Source organism: Rhinichthys klamathensis, unplaced genomic scaffold (genome assembly GCF_029890125.1).
Source record: "Rhinichthys klamathensis goyatoka isolate OS25496 unplaced genomic scaffold, OSU_Roscu_1.1 h1tg000566l_1, whole genome shotgun sequence".
Lineage (NCBI taxonomy): Eukaryota > Metazoa > Chordata > Actinopteri > Cypriniformes > Leuciscidae > Rhinichthys > Rhinichthys klamathensis.
Genome location: NW_026607032.1, coordinates 1,620,911 through 1,633,005, shown reverse-complemented (window position 1 = coordinate 1,633,005; position 12,095 = coordinate 1,620,911). Strand labels below are relative to the sequence as shown.

General features: G+C 38.6%; 2 protein-coding genes across 5 annotated transcripts; one reads left to right on the top strand and one right to left on the bottom strand.

Moving 5' to 3' along the window:
- Positions 1-394: 394 nt before the first annotated feature.
- bfsp2 (beaded filament structural protein 2, phakinin) lies at positions 395-3,286 on the bottom strand. Of its 2 annotated transcripts, none has more exons than XM_056239524.1 (8): positions 2,691-3,286; positions 2,175-2,257; positions 1,906-2,062; positions 1,665-1,826; positions 1,317-1,442; positions 986-1,221; positions 708-793; positions 395-551 (listed from the first exon to the last, which is right to left on the bottom strand). In XM_056239524.1, exons 1-8 carry the CDS (start codon positions 3,117-3,119, stop codon positions 508-510), a joined length of 1,323 nt encoding a protein of 440 aa, XP_056095499.1. In that variant the 5' UTR covers positions 3,120-3,286; the 3' UTR covers positions 395-507. The 2 variants fall into 2 exon arrangements, with proteins under 2 accessions (XP_056095499.1, XP_056095497.1); XM_056239522.1 differs by having other exon boundaries at positions 1,317-1,445; positions 2,691-3,282.
- A 2,514-nt stretch (positions 3,287-5,800) lies between these two features.
- zgc:136930 (uncharacterized protein LOC563946 homolog) lies at positions 5,801-11,886 on the top strand. 3 transcript variants are annotated; one of them, XM_056239518.1, is made up of 9 exons: positions 5,801-6,559; positions 6,689-6,749; positions 6,862-6,957; positions 7,477-7,656; positions 7,750-7,875; positions 9,027-9,247; positions 9,836-9,873; positions 11,563-11,595; positions 11,746-11,886. In XM_056239518.1, the coding sequence occupies exons 1-9, from the start codon at positions 5,877-5,879 to the stop codon at positions 11,787-11,789; spliced, it is 1,482 nt and encodes a 493-aa protein (XP_056095493.1). In that variant the 5' UTR covers positions 5,801-5,876; the 3' UTR covers positions 11,790-11,886. The 3 variants fall into 3 exon arrangements, with proteins under 3 accessions (XP_056095493.1, XP_056095492.1, XP_056095491.1); XM_056239517.1 differs by lacking the exons at positions 11,563-11,595; positions 11,746-11,886 and adding an exon at positions 11,308-11,469 and having other exon boundaries at positions 5,801-6,036; positions 6,079-6,559; XM_056239516.1 differs by lacking the exons at positions 11,563-11,595; positions 11,746-11,886 and adding an exon at positions 11,308-11,471.
- Positions 11,887-12,095: the final 209 nt, after the last annotated feature.

Genomic DNA, 12,095 nt, shown 5'->3' with positions numbered 1-12,095 from the left:
ATGTCAGTCCGCTATTGTCTATTGTTATAGCTTTGTGTTTTTTCCCCATGCATGCAGTAAACTGCTATTTGAGGATTTCCTAAACAAAGAAATGATAGTTCAGAACGATAACATGGATTTGAAGTAATGTCTAAGTGGCAGTTTCATAGACGTGTCATTATAACCACAAGGTGTCATTATCGTGTTAAGGAGCTTCAGTTTTGACCATAGTCAATTATTCATATTTCCCCACACTATCATTTATGGCTTTGGTACCCGTGGGAGTAAAACAGAATATAGGCATATAGGATCAGGATATGGAATCATAGAGGCTAGAGAATCAACTGGAGAGTCTTGGTATATAAAATCAGCTGAATGCTAAATAAAAATAAAGTCAATGTTTTATGATTGGATCTTCAATTTATGTCTTTTGTTTTTATTCATTTCTTAACCTGCACAGCAATCATGTAGTCTATAGATGCTGTAAACTACAAGTGAGGAGAAACAAATGAAAATGAATAAAATATTTCATTCATTCATTCTTTCTTCTGGAGCACCAGGAGCATTAGAACCTGACGAAGGACATCAAAAACATGTTTTTTAATCTCCAAAAAGCTTAATATCAAGTTAAGAAATATTTAAAAAGCTTCATCATGCTTAATATTCATACTACAGTCAGATAATTTGAGAACTATGTTTTGTAGATAAAATATATTTTGAAAAAGTACCTTCTGTCTGTGGACAGCTCTGTGGTTCAGATGTGGAAAATGTGGCATCAGTTCGTCCCTCAGGTACTGAAGAACCATCGGGGAACCTACAGTACAGAACATTGTGGTTACATACAATATCCCCTGAGAGATCTGTCTTGAATCACAGAAACTGAAACTAGGGAGAGTTTCAAAGAACTTAAGACTTCGGAAGAACGAGGAAGAAGATTGAGTCAGGGCTTTAGTTGTTTTTACAGTCCTTGTCCTCCTGTCAAAAGCAGATTGAAAATGAGCCTCACATTGAGGAGTGGAATCTGCTCTCCTCTCCGTCCAGGATTCCATGATACGTTCCAATCTCCAGATCCAGCTTCATCTTGTTGTTGTGCAAGGTCTCATAGTCCCGACGCTGCTGCTCGATGTCCCCACGGACGTCAGTGAGCTCGCCCTCCAGCTTTCCGATAACAGAGCCCAGGTTTTGGAGCTCAATGTCATGCCAGTGCTTGGCATCATTGAGGGCGTTCTCCAGGCCTCGTTTCTGCAGGGAATCAGGGATCATACAAAGTTCAGTCAATTGAATATTGTTGTGCTTTATGATTTTTTTTGCATCACACTTTGAGAAAGTTGTCCTACCAGAGCTCTAATAGACTCAGTCTCGGCCTGCAGACTCTGAATCTTGCACCCGGCATCATTGCATTCTGTCTTCAGACTCTCAAGCTCCTCTTCTTCTCGACTCAGCTTACTGTTCACACTGTGGGCCTGCTGCACATTCACACATGGGGGTAAGTGTGTGTGTGTGTGTATATACTGTGTATATATATATATAAGCAATAAGTATTGTGTAGTGATACACAGAACCGTGTGAAGCGGTCATAGCCGTGTTTTATCGTGAATAAAACAGCTATTTACCAATCAGAATCAAGGATTGGAACTAACCGTTATATATATATATATATATATGATTCATGTTCTATGGTTTACCTTGCACTCAAAGTTGGCGTCAGTCTCAGCACGGTTCCTCTCAATGACCTTCTCCCAGTGGGAACGGATGAAAGCTAGAATCTGGTCCAGGTTGGTCTCAGTGGGAGCATCCGGCTTATCAACCTCACACCCTGACATCTGCTCATAGAGCACTCTAATATCCTAAAGAAGAGCAAAAGAAGATCCTAATTTTACTCTAACTCTAAGATAATTCTATCATTGAGCTGTGGTCTTATTTCACCTCCATATGACTTTGCTCCAGATTCATCAGCTCATTCTTCATGCTGTCAATATCATTTTCCAGGTCCATCCTGGTCAGGTTTGCATCATCGATGACTTTGTACAGAGAGTTAATCTCCTCCTCTACTGCTTTACGGAACGGCTGCTCATTCTCGTACCTACACAATCGTGCATAAAAACACACTCTTTGCTGGAAATCTGTTCATGCAGATAAATGCTAGAGCGATGAAAATCTGTTTCTCTGTTTTAATCAATGAAGCACACTCACACCTCTCTTTAAAGTCCTCTGTATTGGCTTGAATATTCTCAGTCTGGAGCATAAGTCGAGCGTTGTCCAGAGTGGCCTCACTGACCTTACAGAAAGCAGGAAGATGTTAGCATGTACGCCAGCAAGTACGAGTATCTTTTTTACCTCCTCAGTGGAGGTTCTTTTTTTTTTAACCTGTTCCCAGAAAATATATATATAAATTAATTTAAATATAAAGTTTGACAATATTCTCTCTCTCTCTAAATAAATAAATATTCTCTAAATATATGGTCAAATGTTTTTTTTTAACAAATATAAATATCGCTACATTTTGTTAGATTTATGTTTAAAAAAATGGGTTCAGTGTAGTGTAAAAAAAGTCAACTTAAATTTAAGATATTTTCTCTACAAAAAAATTGTAGGATAAATAAATAAAAAAGAAATATTTTAATTTAAAAGATATTAAAAGTTTTAATTCATTAAATGAAAAGTGTGCTCTTTGACCTCTATGCTTGATCTATACAGCCCAATTCCTATACCTGCATATAAACATCCTCCCAGTCTTGCTTTAGGCCAGTCCATGTCCCGGCGCTGAAGGCTTTCCTATCTAAGCAGTGTCTGATCTGTTCCTCCAGTTGTTGGTTGAGTTGTTCCAGAGCGTGAACTTTATCACGATACTCCAACAGGCATGTGTTAAGGCTGTCGAAGCCATACTGGTGGCCTCGATCCCAGGGCTGGGTCACTACAGGAACCGTGGTGCTTCTAAGGCCCTGCATAAACACACTGCTGATGCCCAGCGCTCTGCGGGACACGCGTGCACCCAGGCTGCTGGTACCTCCGGTGGGAGCCATGCCTACAAACACTCCCCGAGGCGCAGAGGTCCCTGTCGCACTCATGCGGCCCACACCGCCGGGCCGCTCCGCTGCAGCCTGGCCCAGGAAGGAGGATCGACGTCGTGGCAGAGGCATTTCTGTCCTGATGCTTTTTAAGTGACAGACCACTATTAGTCCATAGACATGACCACAATGCAAGCGTAAATGTCCACTGACCTCCCCTCAGCTAAACGGCAACAGCTACCAATGCATGCCTCTTTATGGTGGCCTAGCCTTCTGGAAAGCAGGCTCTTTGTTTTAATACTATTGTGATAGAGACCTGGTGATGCTGGTCAATGGTCTTTGTTCATCACCGCTAGGCAGTTTTCAGCTGTCTCAGCACAGTGGTCTTCTCAGGAAAGCTCTATGGACCAATCCAGGCCCCCCTCTCAGTATGTTTTCTGTTTGACAGTGCGGAAACTAAACTATCATCATCACAATGACCCAAGTGAGTAGGCCTACATGTGTATGTGCCATGTGTTTATGAGATATAGGCTATATATACCTCAAATAAACAAGAAATGAGGAAAAAATAGGCAACAGAAAGAGAAAGATCTATCTATCTATCTATCTATCTATCTATCTATCTATCTATCTATCTATCTATCTATCTATCTATCTATCTATCTAATCCATCCATCCATCCGTCCTGCCGTTTTGTTTTATGTAAAGACATTTATGTAAATTCAGGGGCTTTCAGGACCTATACTGTATGAAACTGAAAATACATTTTAAAAGAAACACCGACATTTTAGTATGTAACCCAGATTCAACTTTGGTTTCGCAACTGTTTCTCAGAGCAAAGAGCTCTTAGACTATCTTGCTCAAAGGGGCCTTTTGAACCAATAAGATACACCACATTCATTTTGATGTACTTTTTGACTTCCAGCCAAATTCGTCACCAGAGTTCTACTAGTTATTTCTGCATTACGAATAAATGTACTGTTATATGTAAATCAAGAAGGATTAACCTAACCTTTGAGTTTGTCTCTTGCAATAAACCAGTATCAGAATAAATATTCGAAATATTCGAAATAACCTATAGGAGAAGTGCATAGTGCACTTTAGACTGTTCTGGGATTTATAGAAACAAAAATAATCACATTGCTTTCCACTGAACCACAGACAATTCCTCTTCTGATCAGAACAACAGGGTGTGATTTCCCCTTCCCTTTCCCCATCATTTATTGTTGAAGGGATTTTATACATTACATTGATTTTCATGTCTGATTCTGCGTCTGGATCCAGGGATCCTAATCTAGTATTGAATGATTTAATTTGCACATTTTTCACAATAATTGAGTTGTCTTGGCCTTTCTCTTCATACGATAAAGGTTTCTATTACATTAAATTTTAATTGTTCATAACATGAATCACAGATGTGGCAGCTGAGTGTATTTATGCCATGGGCATGCCTTGAATTTGCAAAATGAGTGAAGGTATGCATCACCTGCCATCAGAACAGGCACAAACCTATCAGTAGAGTCTGCCCTTGAGCATAACATAGACTTTCAAGACTAAGCAGATTCCAAATTGTATTAATGTCACTGATAGCACTGACCTTATGTAAGAGATCTGTAATAATAATTGCGTAAAGGCTGGGCTTACAAAATTCAAAGAAAATTGCGTAGTGTATGATGTGCTCAGACTTTTTAACTTCGGACTATGATTTAATTCAGTCAGTGGATCAAACAGGTTTGATATATTGAGCCAATTTTAGAACACATATTGTTTTCATTTTTCAAGCATCTTTTAGCAGCAAGGTTCATGCTTCTGTGGGAGTTTGTTGTGTTTGGAACACTGTGAAAGTCTGGTAATGTGTGGGTTCTAAAAAGAACCATTGACTGGTCTAAAGTAGCAATGTAATCTGAATAAATTTAATTAAATATACATGCAAGCAGCTTGTATACCACTAATATTTTCTGAAAGTATGTTTTTACCAGTGCCTGATTCTTCATGGAGGGCTCTTAAAAGCATAAAATTGTATATTTGATTGTATATTTATTTTATTATTTTAATTGAATTATATTTAATAAATTTTTCCTGTCTGTTCCCTTTGAAGTCACAGCTCATAATATTTGCTAATGAAGAGTATTTAAGACCATGTACTATTATAGTTTTTCCTATATATTTTTTAGTTTGATTTAGCTTTTATTTTTATATTTTCAGTTTAAGTTTGAGTAATTTTGTTATGTGCTTTTGTCATTTGTATTAGTTTTTTTTTTATATTTCTATTTATCTTTGATTTATTTTTATTTTAGTATACTTCAACTTAAGGCACGATTTCAAATTAAATTCTCATTTAATTTGTTAAAAATATATTTATATTATAGCTTTGTTTTAATTAACGAAAATGTCTTTTAGTCATAAATCAGTAATGTAATTTTCCTGTGATTAGTCTCATTCTTAGGCGATTGGCTTAAAAAAAATCAATTATGAGACAGCTGATTATAAAAGTTTGGGAAACCTGTTTGGAAACAGTCATTGTTTTGTATTTTAGTTTAGTGATTGTCCAAAAGAGAATAAGGCCATTTAAAAAATCGGTTGGTGAGTTCTAAGGGTGATATTCATCTTTTAGCTTTCACTGCAAATACAGCATTTAGATTGAAGTCCCGTCCTAGAGGGAAAATATGCCTGAAGGTGAGAATTTTTTTGAGGTTTAACAGACAACCGACGCCATACCTTGCCACTGAGACAAGTTACAGCTTATTCTTTCTCAATAGAGTGTCTCTTTTTGCACTGCCCTCCCTCCCTTAAGTGTATTTAAACTGCGAGCATTAGTCTCTCACTCTGCCTGCACTCTCTGCTCATTTCAGACTCTGATCCTTCAGCACTCATCCATAGCTATTCACCATGGCTTTGTCTGTTTCCTTAGCCTCTTCCAGGATGTCTGGGGGATACGGAGGTCTTGGTGCAAGTCGTGGAGCAAGATTGGGTCTGGGGCTAGGAGGTGGTGCTGGCTTAGGTGGAGCTCTTGGCCTGGGAGGAGGACAGGGCTTTGGAGCCGGTGGAGGTCTTGGCCTGGGAGGAGGACTGGGCTTTGGAGCCGGTGGAGGTCTTGGCCTTGGTTTTGGCCTTGGTGGAGGTGCTGGAGGTGGTGCAGGATTGGCACTGGGAGGTGGTGGTGGTGGTGCACTGTTTGACAGTCCTGCATTCGCTATGGGTCGCGCCGTTGCTGCAGGAGGACTCGGTGCAGGCGCCGCACTCGCCTCCGGTCCAGCATCAGGCTCTGCCTTGGCCCCAACACTTTCCAGAGCAGCTGAGAAGCACACACTCTCTGGGCTCAATGACCGCTTTTCCACATACATGGCCAAAGTACGGGCGCTACAGCATGAGAACGCAGCTCTGGAGGCCAAGCTGTCCCAGCTGACTGGGGGGACGGATGTGTCCCAAGAGTCATCCGTGACTGCCACGGTGGAGTATGAGGCCCAGCTGAGCGAGTATCGTAGCACATTGGAAACTCTCACCATCGACACTGTCAAACTGGAGATTGAGCTGGACAATGTCCGTGGAACTGCCCATGAACTGAAGGCTAAGTGAGTGTTTCCTTTTTTCAATGGCATAGTTTTTTTTCTTTTTCTTAAAATGCTTAATGTTATTCAAACTTGAAATATACAGCATATTGTCAATAAATAACATTGTTCTTTTTTTGGATTTTCACTAAGGCTTGACTTTGAACAAGGAGTGAAGTTTCAGCTTGAGTCTGATATTGCTGCCATGAAAAAGGTGAGCAGGATGACATCCAGTAACATAATGTATTCTAAAAACGATCTGTTATTGTTTTAATTTGTTGTTCGTAGACAAAACTTTGACCACAAATGCCTGTATCCCTTTTCAGGACATTGAATTGGCCTCTGACTTAAGAATTGATTTGGATGCCAAATTCTCCAGCCTGAAAAATGAACTGGACTTTGTCAGCAAAACACAAGAGGAGGTACATTTCCGTCAAATCCTGAAATCCATACATGCAAGGAGTAATCAAGATAATGTGAAATTTCTCAAGATAATGTGAAATTGCAAATATAAAAAAAGCAAATATATTTATATTATTTTATTGTTTTCAATCATGAACATTAAAAAATAAAACAATGATCACCTAATGATCACCAAGACTAAATTTATTTGATCAAAACTGTAAAAACACTAATATGGTGACATTTTGTAACAATTTAAAATAACTGTTTGGATTTAAATATGTTTTAATTTATTCATTATTAAGCTCAAGAAACATTTCTTATTATTATCATCACTGTTGAAAACAGTGCTGCTTACTATTTTTTGTGGAAACCATGATACATTTTTTCAGGATTCTTTTAATGAATAGAAAGTTTGAAAGAACAGCATTTTTTTAAATGTTTTGTAAAAATGTAAGAGACTATGGGATTTTTGATTAATTTAATGTATTTCTTTCTTTTTATTAATTTCTCTCTGTGTGTTATGTCTATCACTTTAGGAATTGTCATCTTTGCAATCTAAACTGGGCACAACAACAATGGACACTTCAGTCTCAATGATTGAAGTAGACACCGGGAAGTCCTTTGACATCTCTGTAGCACTCAACAAGATGCGAATGGAATATGATAAATCTGTGCAGCAACACAGAGAGGAGGCTGAGGCTTATTACAAACTCAAGGTCTGCACACAAGAAGTGCTTACATTGTCTGAATGTTTCGATAATTTTGGCATTCCAACTAATAGCTCTTATACTCTCTACTTATGAATCTAGATGGATGAGATGCAGACGACCAATGCCAAAAACACAGAAGCCGTGTCATCGGCCAAAGTAGAAATCACAGTAGCCAGGAAAGAGCTGCAGACACTGAATTTAGAGCTGCAAGGGCTTGTGGCCACGGTAAGTGTAAAGGATGTGTAATGTTGGCCAAATCAAGGCACTTTTGACAGCAATGAAATTAAGTGCAATTTAATTAACTTAAGCACGAGAAAGGTATTTTTAGGACTGTTCAGGTGGGGCTCAACAGTGGCAGGTCCCTTGAGAAACAATGTTCGTCAGCAGTGTGAAATGCTTCAGCGCAGGTTCTCAGCATATTATAAACATCTCTTGAATAAATCACAGCTGTCTGAGACGGGAAACAGATGACATAGGAAGTGGTTTATTGATCTCAGCCGTTTCGAATTGGCAGCAAAAGCCCCAATGCTACAAGTGAAGTTGCACTACTGCAAAAGTGGCAGTTTCCCAAACAACTCAGACACTTCAAGAGTTTTATGACATCATTTACAATAAATTCGATGTCTGAGAACATGAGATATCATAGTGCTGAATAATTAGGTGTTTTTGGTTTACCGTGCGGTAAAGTTGGACAATTATTCTATGAAAAGACAATGAAACATGCATAGCATGCATATTACTAGGATATTGGCTGTTTATTAGTACTTATAAAGCATATCTTATTCTGTATGACCATATTCTACATCCCTTAATCCTACCCAATACCTAAACTTAACAACTACCTTACTAACTACTAATAAGCAGTAATTATGGGTTTAATTACTGCTTATTTATTTATTTATTTATTTTTTATTATATATTTATTATTATTTATTATTATAATTACTGCCCCCCCCCCCCCCCCCCCCCCCACACACACACACACACACACCAAGGATGATAACTGATAACAAATTAAAGTTTTAATAATGGTTCTAGTTCTATGAAAATATTGGAGTCCACGCATAATTATATCAATAACAACAGCCAAAGATATCATTGGAATCACTTTCAGATCATTTTTTTCCCCAGCTGATCCATTCTATCAAAAATCCATTGACAGCCAATTAGAATCTATCCTGCTTTAAAGAGCTTGAGCATTTAAAGTGGCAGACAACAAAACTGCAGCAGGCACATATAATAAACAACATGCTATCGTCCGTTGGTGTGGACGCTTATAGTTATAATTTTTGTGAATAGGCCTTTAGTCTTTGAAACATAACATATCATGACAGCCATCTATGAAGAAGAACATTTGTTTGTGTTTATCTTTTCAGAACATGTCTCTGGAGCAGAGTTTAGCAGAAGCCCAGGCTCAGTCTAGTGTGGGTGTTGCTGAGTATCAGGCACAGATTGCTAGCCTCACATCAGCCATAGAGTTGGCTAAAACAGACCTTCACAAACAGATCCTGGCCTACCAAGAGCTGCTGGACATCAAACTCGCCCTGGATGTTGAGATCTCCACCTACAGAAAGCTACTGGAAGGAGACGACTTCAAGTAAATATTGTCATAATCATATGGCTAGTTGACATATAACATGGTCATGATTAATTCAATTCAACATCAGTGTGGCCGGTTGCATAAACATCTTAGACTAGTCTTAAAAGTTAGTAACCTCATTTTTTTCTTCTTCCAAGATTGGTCCCAACTTTTTGAAGTTACATAAAAAGGTAGTTTGGTCTAATCCGAATCTGAGTGATTACCTCTTGTATAAATGCTAGTTGGTCAAACTAGTTATTAACTGACACAGTCTTAACATAGAGGCCAAGTTTATGCAACTGGCCCCAGGATCTTAGGTTAAAATTTACATATATGTGCAGATCAAGGAAAGTGTCTATTTTATGTCGAGTTTTTCCACCTTTTTGCCTTCACTAGTTTATTTTAATGTGATGGTCTGTGGTATGATGACGTTTTCGAAATACACATATTCTGTTGCTTGATTGGTATATCATAAATAAATTGGAAAGTGTTAGCAATACACAGGACAATTCTAAAAGTTTGTCAAGTCAACTACCTTTATAGAGATTGCATTGTTTGCTTCATTTTCTTTCTTTCTTTTTTTCATTCGTACTTTTTAATTTTCAGGATGCCTGAGTTCACAGAGTCATCATACACTTTTTCAGGTGAGAGCTGCTTTTGTAGTTTCAATATCTTTGAGTAGATGGAAACCAAAAGTTTATGTAAGTTTAACAAATCGCAAGGACCCACAGCAACAATGGTATCAGAAGCATTGGAGACAGTCATCAGGGAGTTTCCTGGCTACCTTGGAAAGCTTCTGTGGTCAGGCGGTTGAATCTTATTGAGTGTTTGGTTACTGTTAACAAAACTGTTATAGTTATATGACCATACGCATTGCATGACTGCTCAAACCAACAGAATGTTAGTACACATATGAGTTTGAATTTGATGATGAAGACACAAATATCTCCTTGCCATCTGAGATAAGAGAGAGATAGATTTCAAAGTTTCAAAATTCTGTCATCCTTTACACACCCTCATGTCATTCCAAACCCTTATGACGTTTTTTTCTTCTGTGTAATAGTAAAATTTCCATTGGTATTCACTGATAATCTTCCCCTTCAATGAGCTGTTAACAGCATCATTGCTTTAGTGAGAACCGGATCTGTCCGATTTGTGAGTGAATCATTTAGACAGGTTTGTGAACTGGATCCAGTTTATGTAAAAAGACTATCAAAAGAATTATTCATGATATCAAGTCATATGGACGCAGTTTATGATTTGTATGGTTTTTCAGCCCATTCTCATCCCTAGGCGTCATGAAACTGACGCCTTGGGAATCATTTTGACCATGCTTCAATATTCGACGCTTTAGGCACCCTTTAGCGTCAGTTACATGACGCGATCCTAGGGCGTCATCTTGCTGACGCTTTACCTTTAACGTCAGTTAGATGACGCTATCTAATCCTAACCCTACCCCAGACCTAAACCTACCAGCGTCATCTAACTGACGCTTAGGTAAAGCGTCAGTAAGATGACGCCCTAGGATCGCGTCATGTAACTGACGCTAAAGGGTGCCTAAAGCGTCGAATATTGAAGCATGGTCAAAATTGTCATTTTAGTGACGCCTTGGGGTGAGAATGCGTTGGGTTTTTAATTGCCATTTTGTAGCTTCACAGCCCCAGTCCTCACTCACATTCATTATATTTAAAGAGTGGTCAAGATACTCTTAAAAATATCACTTAGGTGCTCCATGGAAAAAGGAAACTCTTATGACTTATGATTGGCGGAATTTAAATTTTTTGGTTAACTATCCTTACTATACACCCCTACAGCAACGCAAATTGTCGTTGATGTCACAAAGCGGACAGGATGATCATTCTGTTTTCACTTTTCATGCACATGATGAAGTGACGCATGTTGTTGACTTATGGCTGTCACTTGTTTAGTAAATGTTATTATGAGGAAAACACCGTATTCATCCATAACATTTAGATAAAATGTAAATAGTTGTGATGATAGGCATTTTTATTGAAAAGAAAAGTCCAGGGGCATGGGGAGGGGGGGCGCTTTCTCATCTGCGCTTTTCCATCCTGTAGGGAGGGCTTTGCCCCACACCAGCACCCCCCAGGACTCCCCCCATAACCCTGCCCCAAAGGACATACAAACTAGATACATCCTGACAGGCAAGTTTTACTCTAACATGCAAAGGCAGTGTAGGACAGAAACTGCTTCAGGTTTATGAATGTTGACAAATACTTCAGCCAATTAATAGTGCTCATCCCTTGTCCCTTTCTCTCTATGTTTATTAATGTGTGTGCCTTTATTACATTGTCCCTTTTTTCTACCAACAGCTGGTCAAATAAAGGTCAAAGAAATCATTACAGGTATGTGCGCAATCATTTCCACTGTTGGATTTGAAGTCAACTTTTATTTGTGCTGTCCATGAGCTGCCCTTGCATTCGCCATGTGACTTTACTATTTTTACCAGTCATCAACAAGACCAGCATGTGACTTTCCTCATCTTTCTTACACAGAGACATCAGTCATCTCTGATGCAGATGATACTGAATCCTCTTGAATTCTGTGAGGTCCTTCAGTCAATGCAGTCTTGATGAATGCAGACCCCTGGCCCAAAGTGTGGAGTCCCATTCACTGTTTCTTCAATAAAGCTGCATATGATTAAATCTAGGCTGTTCCATTTTTCTCAATATAATATGTAATTCTAAGGCATTCAGTATCATTAATTTACTGCAAAAAAATCTCATGAAAAATTGTGTAATTGTATTTATTTGCACAGTTACTTGCTCAAAATGAATGCCAGATGGACAACAAGTACGTAACAAACTACATTTGTTCTTTGAATGAAAGAACATCCCAATTAGGG